Genomic DNA, 18636 nt, shown 5'->3' on the forward strand with positions numbered 1-18636 from the left:
CGGTCTGAGTTGGTTGGATGTATGTGGTATGTGCCATAGTTTAAGCTGAGTAAAAAGAAGAGCCGTGCGTGCGGCCGAGGCACCATTCCTGCGGCATGGCGCCGTTCGTGCGGCGAGGCGTTTGTCGCCGGAAATTCTTGTGTCAGTGTGCTCCTCTTCTTCTTCCACCTACGTACGTCCGAGTGAGAGAGAGGCTGGGGTTCGTCCGGCGTTCATGTCGCCGGAGCCTACTCGGCGTTCGTCACCGGACCGGGTTTGTCCCAACAACCCATACACAACATCCCAGTTTCCAACTTTGAAAATGGGAAGAGAACATTACCTCAATTTCCAGCGTACGACGTTCTAGGAAATCATTCCAGAGTTTCCACTGAGCACAGTCAAAGTCTGGCAAGTCAAGCGTTCACTAAGAAAGCGAGAATGGATCTTCACACGGCGGCAGTGCAGACCGCAGAATAGAATGGCTTTACATTCACAACGGGATATCCCTCGTCATTTACTCACTTGCGAATGGAATTTCCATAGCAGGGAAGACCACGAAGCACCGCCCAATTTCTTTAGATCAGTGGTGCTTGCTAAAGGAAGAAAATACTCTTGACTGACGGACCGCCTGGCAGGACTGACCGGCAGACTGTCTCATTTTAAACACAACTGTTCTTCCCAACAAATTAATTGCATAATGTCCGGAAAACAGCATGAAAGCGTCAAATTGCATTAGGAAATACTGAAGGTCACGAGTTCAATCAAAACCACATGACCATGTGCGGCCCTGAATTTTAATAGGATATGTGGGGTTCGTCGCTCCCCCAAGAAAATACTAGTGAAAGGCCTATGGATCAGTGGATAGCAGAACCCACTCGTTTTGGAGGAGCCAACGAGGCTACTTTGTCAAGGCAAGAACCGTGTCACTGTTTTCTAAGGTTTCTTCTCTTGTGCTCTAGTTTTATACTACTCCAGTAGTGGATGTTATGCAACTGCCCCCCTTGTTTTAAATGTTGCAATGTCGACAAAAGGACATGCCTACATTAGTACAAGTTGCACGTTTATATCTCGAAGTACAGCGTTTCTGGCATCAATTAGGTAAAGCTACCTTCAGCAACAGGCTGTAGAATGCAGCAGACAGACGCCGCTCCAGTGCAGCAATAGGAGAACACTGCTCGCTTTGCCGGAAAATGCACATGAGCTCCTGGGTGCTCCACCCCCTACATATGAATATCAAATCAGAAAATACCTGAAAAATTCAAAGAAATCTGAAATCTTCGGATATCAACATGGGTGCCCAATCTACTCCCGTATGAAGTTCCATAAAAAGATACCAAACACTGAATCCATGACGAACAAAATACAGTTTGACTTACGATCCACCCAAACAGTGTATTTTTGTACATATGATTTTTTTTGTCTTTTCTACTGAGAGTATCACGAATATTATTTTTTCGCAGAACACTGCACAGGAGTATATTGGACAACCAGGTTTCATACCCCAAATCCCAGATTCTTTTTAAAAATTCCTGGTTTTTTTCTTCAAATTTAATGTTTATATAAGGGGTAAAGCACCGAGGAGCCAAAAATCCGCGTCCTCGCTTTGCCTCTCTTGCTGTCGTCGTCGTTGTTGTTGTTGTTGTTGTTGTTGTTGTTGTTGTTGTTGTTGTTGTTGTTGTTGCTGCTGCTGCATGATTAACAAAAGGGTTCACCTAATTAACACACATGCACATGACGCATGATAACAATGAGCACTTGAGCACACGAGAAAATGGAGGTAAGAGCCGCCCACATGAATCTTGTTCTGATTATATCGACCTGGACTAATACTATGTTAAATAGCTATAATGGCCGGTCCTGAGATTTCGGGGGTCCGGCTCGGAACTACAATCCGGGGTCCTTCGGGGCCCTTAATATAAATGTCTAATTGGTAATCATTATATGTAGATGTAATTTTTATCAAAGAAAATAATTAAGTGCATACAAAATGATTGTGCATATCACATAATGTATTACATATTACCTTCAAAAATTTCTCCTAACATTCTGAGATGCAAAATCGGTAATGATAGTATCAATATCAATTTCTTCAAGCAATTTTTTCTCAATGCATAAAGTTGCCAAGCTATTTAACCTCTCTTGCGACATTGTAGATCTCAGGTAGTTCTTCAACAATTTTAACTTTGATTTTTTTTCTCTCACAGGCATAGTAAACAAAATCCAATATGCAATAGAATTAAATATGAGCTCATGATCACTCACATTGCTATCATCCATGTTGAAATCAACATTGCCTTCTATAGGAGTATGACCATCATCTTCCTCATTGACATTAGTTTGGTCACCCGCAAGAACTATCGCGAACTCTTCTGAATTTCTTGGACTGCTTGTATCGCTCTCATAATATTTAAAAAGAGATCCTCTCAATTCTTCTATCTCCTCATCCGCCTCCTTCTACCTAAACTCGACATGACCCCTGCTGAAATTGAAAGGAACAAATTAGCTTATAAAATTAGCACAAAGCTAATTAAAATATTGTATAAAAAATCATCTAATGTAATGACAATCTGCTAGGGCATAGTACAGTACCTTCTCTCTATAATCTAATCTGGCTACCTGTGCGTAATGAGTCGAGCGCCCTACCAATAATTCCTTGTTAACCGAGAAATTGAATATTTTGCCCTAACAACAAGCCTGCAAATCATCAAACCCCAACGTAAAGTGGGGCAAAAAGTCCAACCTCTCCTATTAACATGTTCGATCGATCAACAAGTTGGGAATCAGGATTATAAAGAAAAGAAACAGGATTACAGGTAGAAGAGCATGCGAGTGAAGAGGGCGCGAGGAGACATACCCGCCGCAGTCGTCGGGTTGTTCATGAGGAGGCAGTGTCGAAGAGGATTAGACGAACATGAACAGCAGAACAACCAAAAGGGCAGGAAAAGACCGATCCGAAGTTACAGGAAATCGTGATTAGTTTTTTTAGGAAAGAAATTGTGATTAGCAAATGAAACCATTCCTTTTTCTCTCCGGTCTCCACGTACATGCAAACATGGACCAGGCCCACCATATCTTTTTTACTCCCTTCATCCCATAATGTAAGACGTTTTTTGACACTAACGTAGTGTCAAAAAACGTCTTACATTATGGGACAGAGGGAGTAGTTTCCTAGGCTAGCACACCAGAGGCTTAGCCAGGCGCTGAGATTGACTTCAATTTTTTTTCATTACAAGACCTATACGCCTGTGCGTACGTATACGTGGAGGGGGGGCCTAACTTTTGGGGGGTCCGGGGCGGCCGCCCCGTTCGCCCCTCCCCAGGACCGGCCCTGATTATAGCTACCAACCATCTTGTGCATGTGGAAATACCACTCTTTCGGAAAGGAAGAAGGAGAAACGAGTCAACCATGTGGCTGCGCGTCTGCCTGCACGAACGGTCCAACACGTGGCGTTCAAATCGAATGGAAGACAGGGGAGTGCCTCTCTTCCCCGCACCAACCATCTTGCCGCCACCGAGCACCTGTGCGTAGTCACCACTTGGTGCCAAGATTGCCATGGCCTCATTTGGACTTATGGTTTAAAGGTTACAGCTGGTCAAAGTTTCTGGTCAAAATTTGATTAAATTTGAACTAAAAGAAAAAACAGAGGGGTGGGGTGACGTCGATGGCGTATTCCAGGAATACGCCACCACTCATACCGCTTCGGGTGTGAGCTGTGAGGCTGATAGCGGGCCCCACGCGTCAGGTCGGGGAAGAAAGATAGAGGAAAACAGAGACGACGGCGCTTCACCAGCCCGTTCCCCGGCGAGGAGTGCTCGACGTCCAGATCCAGAGGGATAGAAAGTGAGAAGGGGTCGAGGCGCACCTGCATGTACCCGTGGTATGGCTAGAGGTGGACGGACGGGGAGCAGAACACGAAGCTCGCCGGAGTTGAAGACGACGATGACGTGGGGCTGCACCAGTGGCTCCAACGGGGTCGGACGGCACCAGTGAACCACCAGAGCGTCGCGTGAGGAGAGGATCGAGCTCGCGGGGCACTGGAGTGAGGAGGAGGGGCTGCGGGGATCGCCAGCGAGCTCAAGTCAGGGGCGATGGCCAGAGGCCTGCCCGGCCGGGCTGCGGCTATGCTACGGGTCTGTAGAGGCTAGGAGGTGTGCTGGGAGTAATCAGAGAGGGTGGATGGGGTCTCAATTTATAGGCGGAGGGGGTCGCGGCTCCGCCGGAGCTCTCTAGAAGCGATGCACGGTGACGAGGAGCGCCAGCAAGGAGGGGGCAGAGCTTCAGAGCTCACGCGGGCACTGTGAAGCTCGAAGACGAGCACAAGAGGCGGTGGAGGAAGAAGACAGGGGCACGGGCGCACTGCGGCTTTTGGCCGCGACGTGCCCGTGCTCGCTGCGGCTGCTCCGGCATCGGCGAGCGGCAGGGAGGGGTCAAAGGCGATGAGACGAAGACGGTGGCACGGTGCGGTAGTCGTCGGCGAGATCTGGAACAAGCACGCGTGAAACAGACGCACGGGCGCAACACAGAGCGCGTCGGGCGCGTTGCCGGAGCCGTGTCTTCACGCGGTCACCACCCTGGCATGGTCAACACGACGCCTACGCGATGCCAAACTATGTCTGGGGTGTTGTTCTTGCAGTGTTAGGTCAAAGAGGGGTGATGGCATACTGCCAGGCCGACCAGATGAGACTTGAGCTTCCTCGCAAGTTTCTGGACAGAAACTTGGTCGCCAAGTTTGGAGGGCTTCTAGAATGAGATTAGGGCTGATCTCCTGGGGTTAAGCTTTGCTGAAGAGGGTAATGAAGCTCTAGAAAAATCAGCTTCATAGGATCAAGGAAAATGGCACTTTGCTTGCGAAGTGCATTTTGAGGCCAGAACAGAAATGATTTTCTGTAGGAAAAATATTTCAAAAAGTGATGCAATATTTTTGCTCAGAAAGGTTTGCCAAGGTTCAAAGAATATTTGGGAATTTTCTCAAGATTTTAGGAGCAATAAAATGAGGGTTGCTTTGGAGCACAAGTTTCTGAATTGAGTTTCGGAGAAGAAAATGAATATTTTTCTTTTATTAAAAATATTCCTTGGATCATTTTGGGATTTTTCAGAGAAAGAATGATGAGTTAGAGATGGATGGGTCATCTGGGTGAAAAATCAAGGACATGCCCAAGTGTTTAAGTCCATTTGAATTGATTCAAAAACCCCAAATTCAAAGAGAAGCAAATGAAGTCCGGAAAAAGAGAGAAGGCAAAACCAGGCTGTCACAGGATGTATACGGGCAGCGCGGCCTTCCGCATATGTGTCCACGGATTGGTCCCCCCTTGTCCGTGGATGGATGCAGGAGGGAATTTGTGGGTTGCTTTTGGAGATGCCCTAACATGCCCTGTAAAGTACGATTTGCTAGGATCCCTCCTCGTCATTAATCTTGAAAATCCGCATGCATAGGAGTTTATATTCTTTACATCGAGGTCTTAGAATCTTGAAGATGTAAGGGCATCTCCAATGGCGTACACTAAATCGCCCCTCAATGGTCGAACCGTATGTGTGAATGTTTTTTTTAATCCAACGCCATGTAACAGACGTCAGTAGACCGTTCGGGTGTCCGAATTCCCGCAAACCGTCCACAAATTGGTGGGAGGTGTGCGGGAGCCGGACCTCCGTCATGTAGATCTCCGACACACCCGACCCACACCCAAACCCCTTCTTCCATACCACTTTCCTACCACTTCGTCCCTCATTTTCTCTGTATCCGCACCCTCCAGTTCGCTGCCGCTCTGGTCGCTGCCCAGAACTTGCCGGACGTCCGCCACCCAGGCCTTGTCGGATGCCCGCCTTGGACTACGTTGTCGTCCACCCCAAATCCGTCTGCTGCCAGGTGTCATCCGCCCCCTGCCGACGCCTTCCATGGCGGATACCATGGCCGACAATTGTTCGGCCAAATGACAATGATAATTTTTTGACATTATCGTTGTTTACTTTGAAGCAAGCACGATGACGGTGTACTCAATGATGGAGGATGAGTTGTTTTGTGATGTCTGGTTGACCAGAAGTTCGAACTTTGTAGGCTTGAAGCAAGGGAGCCACTATATTTTTGGCTAAACGAGCATTCTTCCCCTGCCGCCGCCGGTGGCATCGCCGGCCAAAGGCCGCGCAGCGTAGGCGGCGGCGGGGCGCCTCCTTCCCACGCCTGGAGTCTTGCGTCGCGGGGTGCGGTCCTTCTCTGCGGCGACGGCGGTCGTTGGCTCTCCCTCGTGCTCGGCCCCTTCCCCTAGGCGTCCTGGCGTCCTAGCGGTGCCTTCCCCCCCTCCCCCCATGGCGGATCCAGGGTGGGTGTGCGGGGATCTTGTTGGCGTCGGATCTGGGTGCCTCTGCCCAGATCCGGGAGGTGGCAGCGACGGAGGCCCTTGGGGGTGGCCGACGGCCAAGCTCAGGTGGTGGCATGGCGGCTGGCAGCTCGGCTGCTCCGTGTGGGGGGCGGGGTGCTGGCCGGCTCTGTCCAGGGTGCGGCGGCGCGTGTGTGGTGGAGGTGGCGGCGCAGGTGTGGTGGTGCGTGAGGTGGCGCGGTGGGGCGACCGGTGCGCTGGCCGATCTGGTGGCTGCGTGCCTGGAGGACTCAATGCCTGGAGTCCGGCGGGCGGCGCGGGATGGGCAGTGGCCTGGTGTGGCTGCTGCTCCGGCCGTGGAGGGATCCACGGTAGCTTGGCATGTCGGCTGCGGCGGCGGCTGACATGTTTCGGCGTAGGTTCGTCCGTAGGCGGCGTGCGGCGGCCTTCGATTCCTCTCCCCGTCGCCCACACACCACTTTCGTCGAAGGACTGGGCTTTTCTCAGCTATGGTTCATCGTCCGTCTCGCGCCCGGCAGCAGACCGCACCCGTCTCGCGCCCGGCAGCAGGACCGCGCCCGTCTCGCGCCCGGCAGCAGGACGGACCGATGGCGGCTAGTTGGGGGCAGCTCAGGGGTGCGAAAGGCAGGGCCTTTCCACCCATCTCTATAGGTGGCGTGGCGCTGGGTAACTGGTGAGGTGGCGTTGAGGTATTGGATGCCGGGGTGGCGGCCCTGGTGGTGGTGTCGCGGTGCTCATGGGCAAAGCCCGTGCCTTGGTGCTGCCCAGTGACCATGGTCGTGAGGGCGGCATGGTCGCCGGGGTGTGGCGTTCGGTGGCAGTGAGTATGGGCCGGGGTGAAAACCTGTCCTACCTTCGGACGGACCCGCGACGACGTAGCTCGCTCCCTTCCTAAAGGCGTCGTCGCGGCCATCATTGCCCGTCGTGTTGCTCTAGGGGAAACTCTGACTCTCGGGTCGGGCGGTGGTGGCGCTTCGGTGTCGTATCCTTTCTGAAGGCACCGCCTTAGAGCACACGGTTCTTCATATGCGTGTTCATCTCTTCGCGGTGGCGTGTTCACGGTCGAGGACTCCGGCTGCTCTTGTAGTGCTTGGGGTGGTGTTGCTGCGCTCAGCGCTTATGTATCTTGCCTTGGGTGTGTGCATGTGTTGTGATGGCGTGCGTTTGTACCGGGTTGTTGTTGGTTGATGCTTTATATATAAAATGGGGCGAAAGCCTTTTTCGGTAAACATGCATTCTTTGTTTCACGAGCAAAAACACTTTGCACCCTACAACATGCACATGATCACAAACTAAATATGAAGTCGTTAGCCTATATAACATCTCAAACTCCATCATAAAGTATTGCAGTGCGATCGCACAGGAGGGAAGAGGGTGGCCGATCGTCAATCATGAACATCGTAAATTTCGTTCCTTGCGTGGTCATGGTGTGCACGCGGGTGACCGACATCATTTGGAGGCTCCTCTCGGTGGAACAGCCGGAATCGAGGTTCAAGAGAAAAACCCACTTGCCGTGGAACTCGTGACCCGTGACCGTGAGGCGACAGGCCACATGCCGCGTGCGACGCGCGCGATGAAGCCCGATATCCGTACCTGACCGATCACTTGACTGATAAATAGGATCAACCACACGCTGCAGTCATAGTCTCTCCACATCTCGGTGCAATAACAGTTGAACCCTTTGCAGCGTATAAGATTTCACAATATCTGCTCAACACAAGTCAAGTAAGTCTGTCCAGTCAAGTGTGCACCGAGGAACGAAACTTCACACCGGAGGACCGGAAGTAAATATCCTTCGTTGTTTGCTCATTTGGATACGAAATTGCACGGACGACCAAGACGGGGACAAATCAGGTTTCCAGCTCTTGAGAGGAAGCGTCAATAGACCAGTGGAGCTCACCGTGGAAACAGTTGATCACCGGCGTGTTTCTGTCGCGGGACTCGTGGCTGACTGACCGTAGCAGGACTGATCGGTGGACCGTCACACTTTAAGCAAATTCACGGGATGTTCTTTGCAGCAAATTGGTTCATAGGAAAGCAGCAGGAAAAGAATAGGAAAAACAAGCACTCGATTGAGATCGTGATAGATGAGTTCGGGCCCCATATGGCCATGTGTGCTGTCTTGCTTTGGAATAGAGTACGTGGGGTTCTTCACACCTCAAAAAGGGAGTACTAGTGGAACCTCATGGAGCATTAGCAGATACCGACTCCGGTTCTCCAAGGCATAACCCCACATTCATTAGCTAAGCAAATCTAGCTCCTTTTTGTTCTACTAAGTTTTATTTTCCGGTAGCTTATTTATACTACACGGTGTAGGTAGCCGCCCCCATGTTTTAGATGTTCCAGTATCGACAAAGAACATGCTTTACAGGAGTACTTTTTTTTAAGTTTGCACGTTCATGACTCATAGCGCAGCGGTTGTCATATCATCGTACCAACTAGAAGGGTTGTGCATGCTTCGATACACCGTTGAAGTTATTAGCATTTCATAAAGACAAATTTTGGTTTGGCATGTGGAAAAGATGATGAACTGTGTTTTTTTATATATATTCCGTCCGTCTCAAAATAAGTGTCTCAACCTTTTTTTTTTTGGCGGGAAAATGTCTCAACCTTAGTACAACTTTGAAAGTTGAGACACTTATTTTGAGACGGACGGAGTATAATAATATAGTGTTTTAGTGGGCTTATTTGGTGATGTGATTCTGTGTTATCTGCCAATCAACGAACACTTATGTTGGAAAATTTCATGCGCTGGTGGTCGCATGTACTATATTTGTGCTACAGTGTTGGCTCATCTCTTTTAGATGGTGAGAGGGTGCATAGGAGTGATGCGTTTTTACACGTTGGTTGTTGATAAATTTGAGAAATCAATGACACAGGTACAACCGTGAATCAAATCTAAAAATGAATATTCTACACATTGGTTGTTGATTCATTTGAGAAATCATTGACCCAGTTACATTCTTGAATCAAATCCAATATTGATACCTCAACTGAATGATGGATCTAGTTAAGAAATAATTGATCCGGTAAAATTCATGAACCAAATCGAAAATTAAACCCCTCAACTGAATGGAAGGCCTCCAAAATTAAAGAGTAGATGATTAGGTAACGCCGACCTTCAGCAATCAACACCAGGCAGTAGTGCATCTGTGCTGAACAACTGATCATTCATTAATATTAAATTGTTTTCCGATAACAAAAATAACAATAATTATCAGCACTTGTTACTTCAGCATGTGTGCAAGTATGAAAAAGAACAAAAGACTGACGCGCGCTTCGTCGTGCTCCACTCTTCACTCGTGAGATTAACTCTTATTATACCTGGTAGGTCATTACGATTGGTTGCTTTGTTTGATTTTATCTATATTGACTTGTATGTTAGTTATGTTATGGTGGTTATTTTTCCGTTCGTGACTCGCTGGGTTGTTGTTGGAGACTATTTGGTCTGAGAGAAGAATGTAGTTCTTTAGTGCATGATTTTGTATGTTTATACGTTTCGGCCTTGGTGTCAACCGATGGTCGTCGTTTGATCCTCTTAGGAGCTCTTGTTCCACACTGAAACCATGAAATTGCTGCTATAACACTCAAGTTGACTAGCCTTGAAGTTCTTGCTCGCCCCATTGCTAGCTCAGAAAAAATGGATATCATTTTTTATTTAAAAATGTTAGTTTACTAAAAAGATGCTCAAGGATTTTAAAAATATTGTGAATTTTAAAAAATAGAAATGTTCACAAATTTTAATATATTTACGGATTTCAAAAAAATGTTCATAAATTAAATAAGTTCTCAAATTAAAAAGATGATCACAAACTTTAAAAATAACCGTGAACTTTAAAAATATCTACGAATGTAATAAATGAATCTAAAAGAAATGTGAATTTTAACTATTATTATTTTGCTTTTTAATGCTCACAAATTCTAATAAGCATTGAATTAAGATGTTTTAGAAATAAAAATAAAAGGAGAAATAAATGTAAACAGCTCACGACCTTACAAACGACCCCACAGCGGAACCCAAACACAATCCAGCGGCTCCCTCGTGTCGCCCTCTCGGACGACTCGAGGGCCAAAACCCTAGCCCGTCGTCGCCGTCTCCTCCCCCTCTAATCCTCCCCTCGCCGCCGCCTGAGGCAACCGTCGGCTTCGCCCGGAGCGCTGCTTATGAAGGTGGTGGCGAGGCCTCTCCTGCTGCCCCACATCGCTCGCGGGGGGGCTCGGGACCCGGGGCGGCGGCCCCGGCTGGATTGGCGCCACCGGATCTTCACCGCATGGTGGCGTAGGTGCGGGCCGGTGCCCCTCGGCCGTGTGGACGGCGAGGTACCCGGTGGATGCGAGCCAGGGCGTGGCGGCGGCGGCTTTGGCTCGGCGGCTTCATATCTGGCCGCCTTCCATCCTCTGCTGCAGATTCGGCAGGTCCTTCCCCCAGATCTGGTCGGCTCCGTCTTGGACGCCGGTTCTCTGACGGGTGGGCGTGGTGACGGGAATTGCCAGGAGAAATCCCTAGCCAGCCCTGTTGGCTGTGACGGCGGCGACGCCCGTGGGCGCCGTGCACCTTCTTGGAGGCGTCTGTCAGGTATACCTCCCCGCCCCTCCCCCTTGTCCTCCCGGGTGAAAACCCCAACGCGGTTGGGCAGCGGCGACGCCCTTGGCGCCGTATCCTTCTTGAAGGCGCTGCTTAATTTGGGAGCAAGGTGGGAATTTGGACTTCGCTGTGATGTGTGCGGTGGGTGTCGGCGGCAGCAGCATAAACTCCAGCGGTGGTGGTGTTCACCCTAGTTCAGGTCATGTTTGTGTGCTCACCGGGTGGATGTAGTGATCCTACTACAGTGCCCGTGGCTACTGGAAAGGAGGGGATAGAGATTCCCCCCCCCCCCCCCCGGCAGTGTCACTCCAGCGAGCAGGTTGTGCAGAAGCTTCCCATTTTGATCTTGGCCCTGGCTGCTGCTCCTCAATGCATTCTGGCAACTCTCCTCTTGAATGCCCCGGTCCTCGATTTTTGGTGATGTTCTGCTCTAGGTGAGAAGTCGACGGCAGATCGGGTCTGCCTGGTCCCAACAATGTGGATGCCATCGGTGACACTCATCCAGGTTCTAGGGTGAACGTGTCCATTCGTTGACGGTTCGGCGCCTTTCAAGCCAGGCGAGGAGGCAGGGGCCTTCTTCGACGATGGATCTGGATGGCGGTGTTTCCCGTCTGGGTCCTAGGTGTTGTGGCAACGGCTGCCTCTCTCGGTCATCTGATCTTCCTCTCCTTCGTCGACATCTCCCTTCTCCTAGGCTTCATGCGTGCAAGAGGCCTTGTCATCTTCAAGCTAGGTGCTTCATGTTGATCTTTTCTAGTTTGTTGTATGTCTAGCAAGTGAGCTTTCCCCAGCATCATTGTATCTTGCCGTGTTTTATTTTTAGTTTTCTGGTTTATGTCGAGGTTGTACTACAGAGTTTGTAATCCTGGCCGGTCGATGGCTTTGTTAATTCAAATTCGGACTCTTCGCGAGCCTTCGTTTAAAAAAAAAACACAGCGACCGCGCAAACCTCGAAGCAGTGGAACGCTTGAAATCATGGAACTTATAGTATCTCTGTAGATTAAGCTGAAACCGCATGGAAAAAATGCTACTATTCATCAGTGCATACCATACAATTACCAACGTTCCCGATAGCAAGCTAGATAACTCTCGGGATGGAAGATTGAAGGAACACACAGTACGGATATTGCTTTCTGAGCCCGTGCTCAGATGATCCTGAAATCAGGGTTGTCCAATAGGATGGGGATCTGTACCGCCCATGGTATTTTCTCTCCGTATATCATAGCTATCGTAGTAAAAAAGACCAGGTTGCAGGCGCATTAAATATGACAGCAGCTCGTCCTGTACAGGCGGAACAGCTAATCCGCCCACGGCTCAGCCAATATCCTATCCAGATTGAGCCGTCTCCGTCAGTCGCATGCACGCGCAAACAAACCACTGGCTGTCAGGCAGAGATAGAGCGTTCGTCCTCCAAACAGATTCTATGTTACGGAGTGTTGTGTATTCTAATCCAGGATGGCAAAATAGAAAAACTTTTTACGCTTATATATACAAGAAACTGGGGTTGACAATCGGAAAGCATCACATACACATTGGCATCACACTTTTTAATGCACTCCCGAATTCTTCCTTGCGTCAGGACGGACACCACACAGAGAACTGAAAGAAGAGTGCTCTGCCCGCGTACACCATTGCTTTGATCCTCCCCAACGGATTCAACTTCCTCGACAGCATACATTATGTCAGATCCGTCGTCCACATCCGAGTCACCACCATCATCGTCAGCCAACGCTCCGGTGCATGGATCGTCCTCGCCGAAACCTTCTTCCAGGGATGCATCTTCTATCTTGTCGTCCCGCTCCTGCTTGAAGATCATAACCGGGCGGGGTTCCAGTTGTACCACCTCCCACTGAAAATGCAAGGAGTTCTGTAGCCGTCTCCGAAGTGTAGTTGTCCACGACCTGTACCATTGCGTCAACGGAATGACCTGCTTACTCCCTGAACCAGAAGAGACTAAGCAGAGTCCACGTACGGACGTACTTGCACGTCCTTATCCTCGCGTTCATCGCAGCCATCCATCGTCTCATCATCGTAGTTTGTGGTTCACAACCTTGTGGAATTCAGATCTGAACTCATTCTTCTTTGTGTACAAAGGACCTAGGCACTCCTTAGCCTTTTTGAGTGTCTGGATACAGTTGCTGATTGGCACCTCCATAGCTCTGTTCAGATATGCGAAGTTTGACAATCACTAGTCAGCATGGGAAAACTTATGCAAAATTAATGATACCAACATACTACATACAGTTATGAACCTGTGAGGATTGTTTTCGGGGCTCGGCCACCAATCATGGAAAGGAACTTAGTGAATGCCCATTTGAAACTTTCGATCTGCTTGTCCCTCATTAGAACCCCTACCAAAATAATGCACTGGAAATGGTTGTTCACCCCAACAAATGCCCGGAATGGCATGTCGTACAGATTCGTCCTGTGCGTCGTGTCAAAAGTGACTACATCACCAAACTACCGGTACTGCATGCGACTGTTCCCATTTGTCCACATCAAATTCTTGATCTTGCTCGGGCTTCAATAACTCGACATGTAGTGTATGGGTCACCAGCAACAATATGGGCGAAAACAACCAAAGTTGTCCTCACGTCATCATCTGCCTGCTCATGACTAATCTTCCACATATGTTCCGCAAAGTACTCTTTGAGAATGGTACTTTCTCAACAGATCCGAAGAGACTGCAAATGATGTTGTACAATTTTCAATCTGCCAAGTTCAGGTTTGATCACACTTTTCATGGGCTCATCCGTGAATTTCCAAAGAGACTGTTCCAACGCACTCATTCTCAATGCACACGGAGTTCTGTCTGGTGGTGCACTGCCCAGCCACAACCTGAAATTAGCACGGAACAAATTCACTTTCCAAATATAATGAACATCTGTATAACCAGACGACATGTATTTATACAGAGGAAATATCGTACACACAACATTGTTATCGACGCTAACAATTGCATCAATGATCCATTCTATCGGGCAAATGCCTCGCACTTTAAACATAGAGTGTGGAAGCAGTTGCTGCTTGCAACTGACGCACAGCTTAAATCGATAAAAACAGACTCTGGTGCTTCCGGGTTCACACTCCCGGTGGATTGCGCAGAACGCATTGGATAAGTTGGCAGGGTTGGACAAGAACTCTGCAGGTACACGTGAAGATGACAGTCCGTATGGAGTCATTCGGAGACGCTGCTGTGGAATGATTTGATGACCCCAAAATTTGGAAGAAAGCTGCCCAGAAATAAGCTGCTCAAGGTGCATTATGGTGTCTTAAGTGCCTTTGGTCATGTGAAATTATCCTGGATGTGCTCGATCAGGTTGCCTGATTGAACTTGTGAAATAATCCTAGATATGAGAAATATCAAGTTGTCAGCTGATGCGTATGCATGACTGAACCAGTTTCTCCGTGTCAGCTCTATAAACCCTCTGTATTAGCAAACCTGTTCGTGTTATCATGGAGGAAAGAGCACCCTTCGTGTACGCTATTTGTTTTCCGGTCACAATGCTATTGTTTTATACTGACGATGTTGCCTACAGGCCCTTCGCCGCCGCCACCGCGGCCGCCGCCGCCGCCTTCATGCTGCGCCCAGCCTGACCCAACATTGGAATCCGCCGGCATAGCAGTTTGGGCATGACGGCGCGGTAGCGGCACGAGGGACACCGGACCTGAGTGGGAACCTGCAAATCTATGCCCAGTCACCAGTGATGGCGGCGTGCGAGTGGGGGGATCACCAAAATCGTGGACCGAGATCTCCTCCCACAAAGAAAACAAGCAATCCAAACTCCAAAGACGAACAAACACAGGGAAACTCACCGGTCCAGGGGTTCCATCAGCAACTCCAGCCCGTAGCCACGCCGCCGGAACAAGTAGAAGCCGCCGCCGACAGCACGGGACCGAGGTTTCTCGAATCAGTCGTGGATCTCAGTCGTGGACTACCGTCCTGGACCACGGCTCGAATTACTCGACGCGTTCTGGTCCACGGCTCAAGACGGCGCTCCGACGGAGAGACGTCCCACGCTACGAAAATGGCCCACCCATAGGCACTATTGCGGTCCGTATACCACGAGTATCCCTAATATTCTAGGGCCCTGCTCTGACGCGTCAGATTGAATTTTTACGATCCCAACGCATGAACCAGCGATGATGATTTTGAGAGCATCTAGGCCCGAGCACCAAATCGCCCTGTCCCACACAGTAGTGCATCTTCGTGCGTGAGGCGTGAGCCGACGAGAAATGGAGGACGAGGAAGTCAGCAGCTCAAAGTCCCAGCGTAAAACCTGCGCCACCAACCGCCGTCCAACTCGAGCGACGCGCACCAACCAGCTCCTGCTTTGCGCACGTCGACTGAGTCCGGCTGCCACGAAGCCACCACCGCACCCGTGCGTTCCCGTGGCGACAGGGGCTCCGCACCCACCAATCCAGTGGTCAACCCCGCCGTCCAGTTCTACACCAAACCTCTCAGACCTACCTCCTCAGCTGCGCCTGCGCTGCCTATTTAATCCCTCGCCTCCCTCCTTTCCCCTCCAAGACAAGAACAGCCTCGGCTACATCTGCAGCTACAGCTCATCTTCAGCACACAAATCAATCCAGATACACATACACCTGCCTAGCGCCGGCGTCTAGCTAGCTTACTTTCAGAATCCAGATACACTTGCTTTAGTACTTCTCTGCATCTTTGGATGGAGTGCGAGAATGCACACGTCGCCGCCAACGGCGATGGCTTGTGCGTGGCGCAGCCGGCGCGGGCCGACCCACTGAACTGGGGGAAGGCGGCGGACGAGCTCTCGGGTAGCCATTTGGATGCGGTGAAGCGGATGGTAGAAGAGTACCGTAAGCCGGTGGTGACCATGGAGGGTGCCAGCCTGACCATCGCCATGGTCGCCGCGGTGGCTGCCGGCAGCGACACTAGGGTCGAGCTCGACGAGTCCGCTCGCGGCCGCGTCAAGGAGAGCAGCGACTGGGTCATGAACAGCATGATGAACGGCACCGACAGCTACGGTGTCACCACCGGCTTCGGCGCCACCTCTCACCGGAGGACCAAGGAGGGCGGCGCTCTGCAGAGAGAGCTCATCCGGTACGAATTAAATCGCAGAACCAGTTTTACTTCTTGTTAAGCACTTCTTGTTAAGCATCCGGTACGAACTTCACATGTTCATCATCTCTGTCTGTGAGTTATGGAAGCCTTATATTTTCGCGATTGCTTGTGTGTTCAGATTCCTTAACGCGGGAGCCTTCGGCACCGGCACCGACGGCCACGTTCTGCCTGCCGCGGCGACGAGGGCGGCAATGCTTGTCCGAGTAAATACCTTGCTGCAGGGATATTCAGGCATCCGCTTCGAGATCCTGGAGACAGTCGCCACGCTTCTCAACGCCAACGTGACACCATGCCTGCCGCTCCGGGGCACGATCACTGCATCCGGTGACCTCGTCCCGCTTTCGTACATCGCGGGCCTCGTCACCGGCCGCCCAAACTCTATGGCGACCGCTCCAGATGGCACGAAGGTTAATGCCGCTGAGGCATTTAAGATCGCCGGCATCCAGCATGGCTTCTTCGAGCTGCAGCCAAAGGAAGGCCTAGCCATGGTGAATGGCACGGCAGTGGGCTCAGGGCTTGCATCCATGGTGCTTTTTGAGGCTAACATCCTTAGCCTCCTTGTCGAGGTCCTGTCAGCCGTCTTCTGCGAGGTGATGAACGGCAAGCCAGAGTACACCGATCACTTGACCCACAAATTGAAGCACCACCCCGGGCAGATCGAGGCTGCCGCCATCATGGAGCATATCCTTGAAGGCAGCTCCTACATGATGCTCGCAAAGAAGCTCGGTGAGCTTGACCCATTGATGAAGCCAAAGCAAGATAGGTATGCACTCCGCACATCGCCGCAGTGGCTTGGCCCTCAGATTGAGGTTATCCGTGCTGCCACCAAGTCGATCGAGCGGGAAATCAACTCCGTCAATGATAATCCACTCATCGACGTCTCCCGTGGCAAAGCTATCCACGGTGGTAACTTCCAGGGCACACCCATCGGTGTGTCCATGGACAACACCAGGCTTGCCATTGCTGCCATTGGCAAGCTCATGTTTGCCCAATTCTCAGAGCTGGTGAACGACTTCTACAACAATGGTCTTCCTTCCAACCTCTCCGGTGGGCGCAACCCAAGCTTGGACTATGGCTTCAAGGGTGCCGAGATTGCCATGGCCTCCTATTGCTCCGAGCTTCAATTCTTGGGAAACCCTGTGACCAACCATGTCCAGAGTGCGGAGCAGCACAACCAAGATGTCAACTCTCTTGGTCTCATCTCCTCGAGGAAGACCGCCGAGGCCATTGACATACTCAAGCTCATGTCCTCAACATTCTTGGTCGCGTTGTGCCAAGCTATCGACCTCCGCCACCTCGAGGAGAATGTCAAGAATGCTGTCAAGAGCTGTGTGAAGACTGTGGCTAGGAAGATACTGAGCACCGATAACAATGGCCATCTCCACAACGCACGCTTCTGCGAGAAGGACCTTCTGCTCACAATCGACCGTGATGCGGTGTTTGCGTACGCAGATGATCCTTGTAGCGCCAACTACCCACTCATGCAGAAGATGCGTGCAGTTCTTGTCGAGCATGCCTTGGCAAATGGTGAGGCTGAGCACGACATGGAGACGTCAGTGTTTGCCAAACTTGCCATGTTCGAGCAGGAGCTTCGGGCAGTGCTGCCAAAGGAGGTTGAGGCTGCCAGGACCGCTGTGGAGAATGGCACTGCCGCACAACAAAACCGTATTGCCGAATGCCGGTCATACCCGCTCTACCGATTCGTGCGCAAGGAGCTTGGAACAGAGTACTTGACTGGAGAGAAGACGCGGTCCCCTGGCGAAGAGGTGGACAAGGTGTTCATTGCCATGAACCAGGGCAAGCACATCGATGCGCTGCTTGAGTGCCTCAAGGAGTGGAACGGCGAGCCACTGCCTATCTGCTAAATAGAGGATCAAGAAAGTGAAGAGTAATGTGCTTCAGATTTCTGAAGGCTCTTATGATAATACTGTTTTTTCATTGTATATTCCAAAACTTGATGTTTACAATGTTCTTCTAGAGCTGCCAATGTATTGCCAAAGATTGCAATTGCATGACTTGGTAGTGTTGGGTAGCCAGTAGAACTTTTATGATGTACGCAAGTTCAAAGGGCAGAGTGTGTGTTAAATTTTCGTGATAAATCTACTGGTTCCATTTTTTGGGATTAACCGGTCCTCGTGACGATAGTCCAAGAACCAACTATTGAAATTTCTTATGGTGTGTGTACGACGATTCAGAAAATAAAATTCATGCTTAGGTGGTCACCGGTCAGTAATAAGTTCTTTGAATTCTCTGAATGGGGACGAGGGCTTCTCTGAATTCCCAATCTCCCATCTAGTTTTTGTTGTTTCAGTATTCTACTTACTAATTTTGAGTCTGGATTTCTATGGAGGGACACAATGATGTTTAACTTGGTGTTCTTCAACTACCATACCACCGCATACCTGTGAGTACCACTGTATACCTATAAATCCTTTTCATTATTATTAATTCACTAATGATCACAGCCCATAACACAGGGTACATACACATGAAGTTTCTTTGTGCTTCTGAACATTGCACTATTTTTCAGTTCTAGCCATAAATAGGCATGAAATGTATATGAAGATTGTAAGGTTGCTCACCCATGTGGCGCGTATTTGTATTCTACTCCCTTTGGTGTTCTTTAATGAGTCAGTATCAC

General features: G+C 50.0%; 1 protein-coding gene and 1 long non-coding RNA gene across 2 annotated transcripts; one reads left to right on the top strand and one right to left on the bottom strand.

The window, feature by feature from the left end:
* Positions 1-12323: 12323 nt before the first annotated feature.
* Positions 12324-14937, bottom strand: LOC123041685 (uncharacterized). Its single transcript, XR_006418599.1, has 3 exons — positions 14714-14937; positions 13150-13735; positions 12324-13056 (listed from the first exon to the last, which is right to left on the bottom strand). It is a non-coding gene; the product is annotated as an uncharacterized lncRNA (long non-coding RNA).
* Positions 14938-15413: 476 nt separating this feature from the next.
* Positions 15414-18094, top strand: LOC123046106 (phenylalanine ammonia-lyase-like). Its single transcript, XM_044469391.1, has 2 exons — positions 15414-15974; positions 16114-18094. The coding sequence occupies exons 1-2, from the start codon at positions 15580-15582 to the stop codon at positions 17858-17860; spliced, it is 2142 nt and encodes a 713-aa protein (XP_044325326.1). The 5' UTR covers positions 15414-15579; the 3' UTR covers positions 17861-18094.
* The last annotated feature ends 542 nt before the right edge of the window (positions 18095-18636 follow it).

Source organism: Triticum aestivum, chromosome 2B, assembly GCF_018294505.1.
Source record: "Triticum aestivum cultivar Chinese Spring chromosome 2B, IWGSC CS RefSeq v2.1, whole genome shotgun sequence".
NCBI classification, from domain to species: Eukaryota; Viridiplantae; Streptophyta; class Magnoliopsida; order Poales; family Poaceae; genus Triticum; species Triticum aestivum.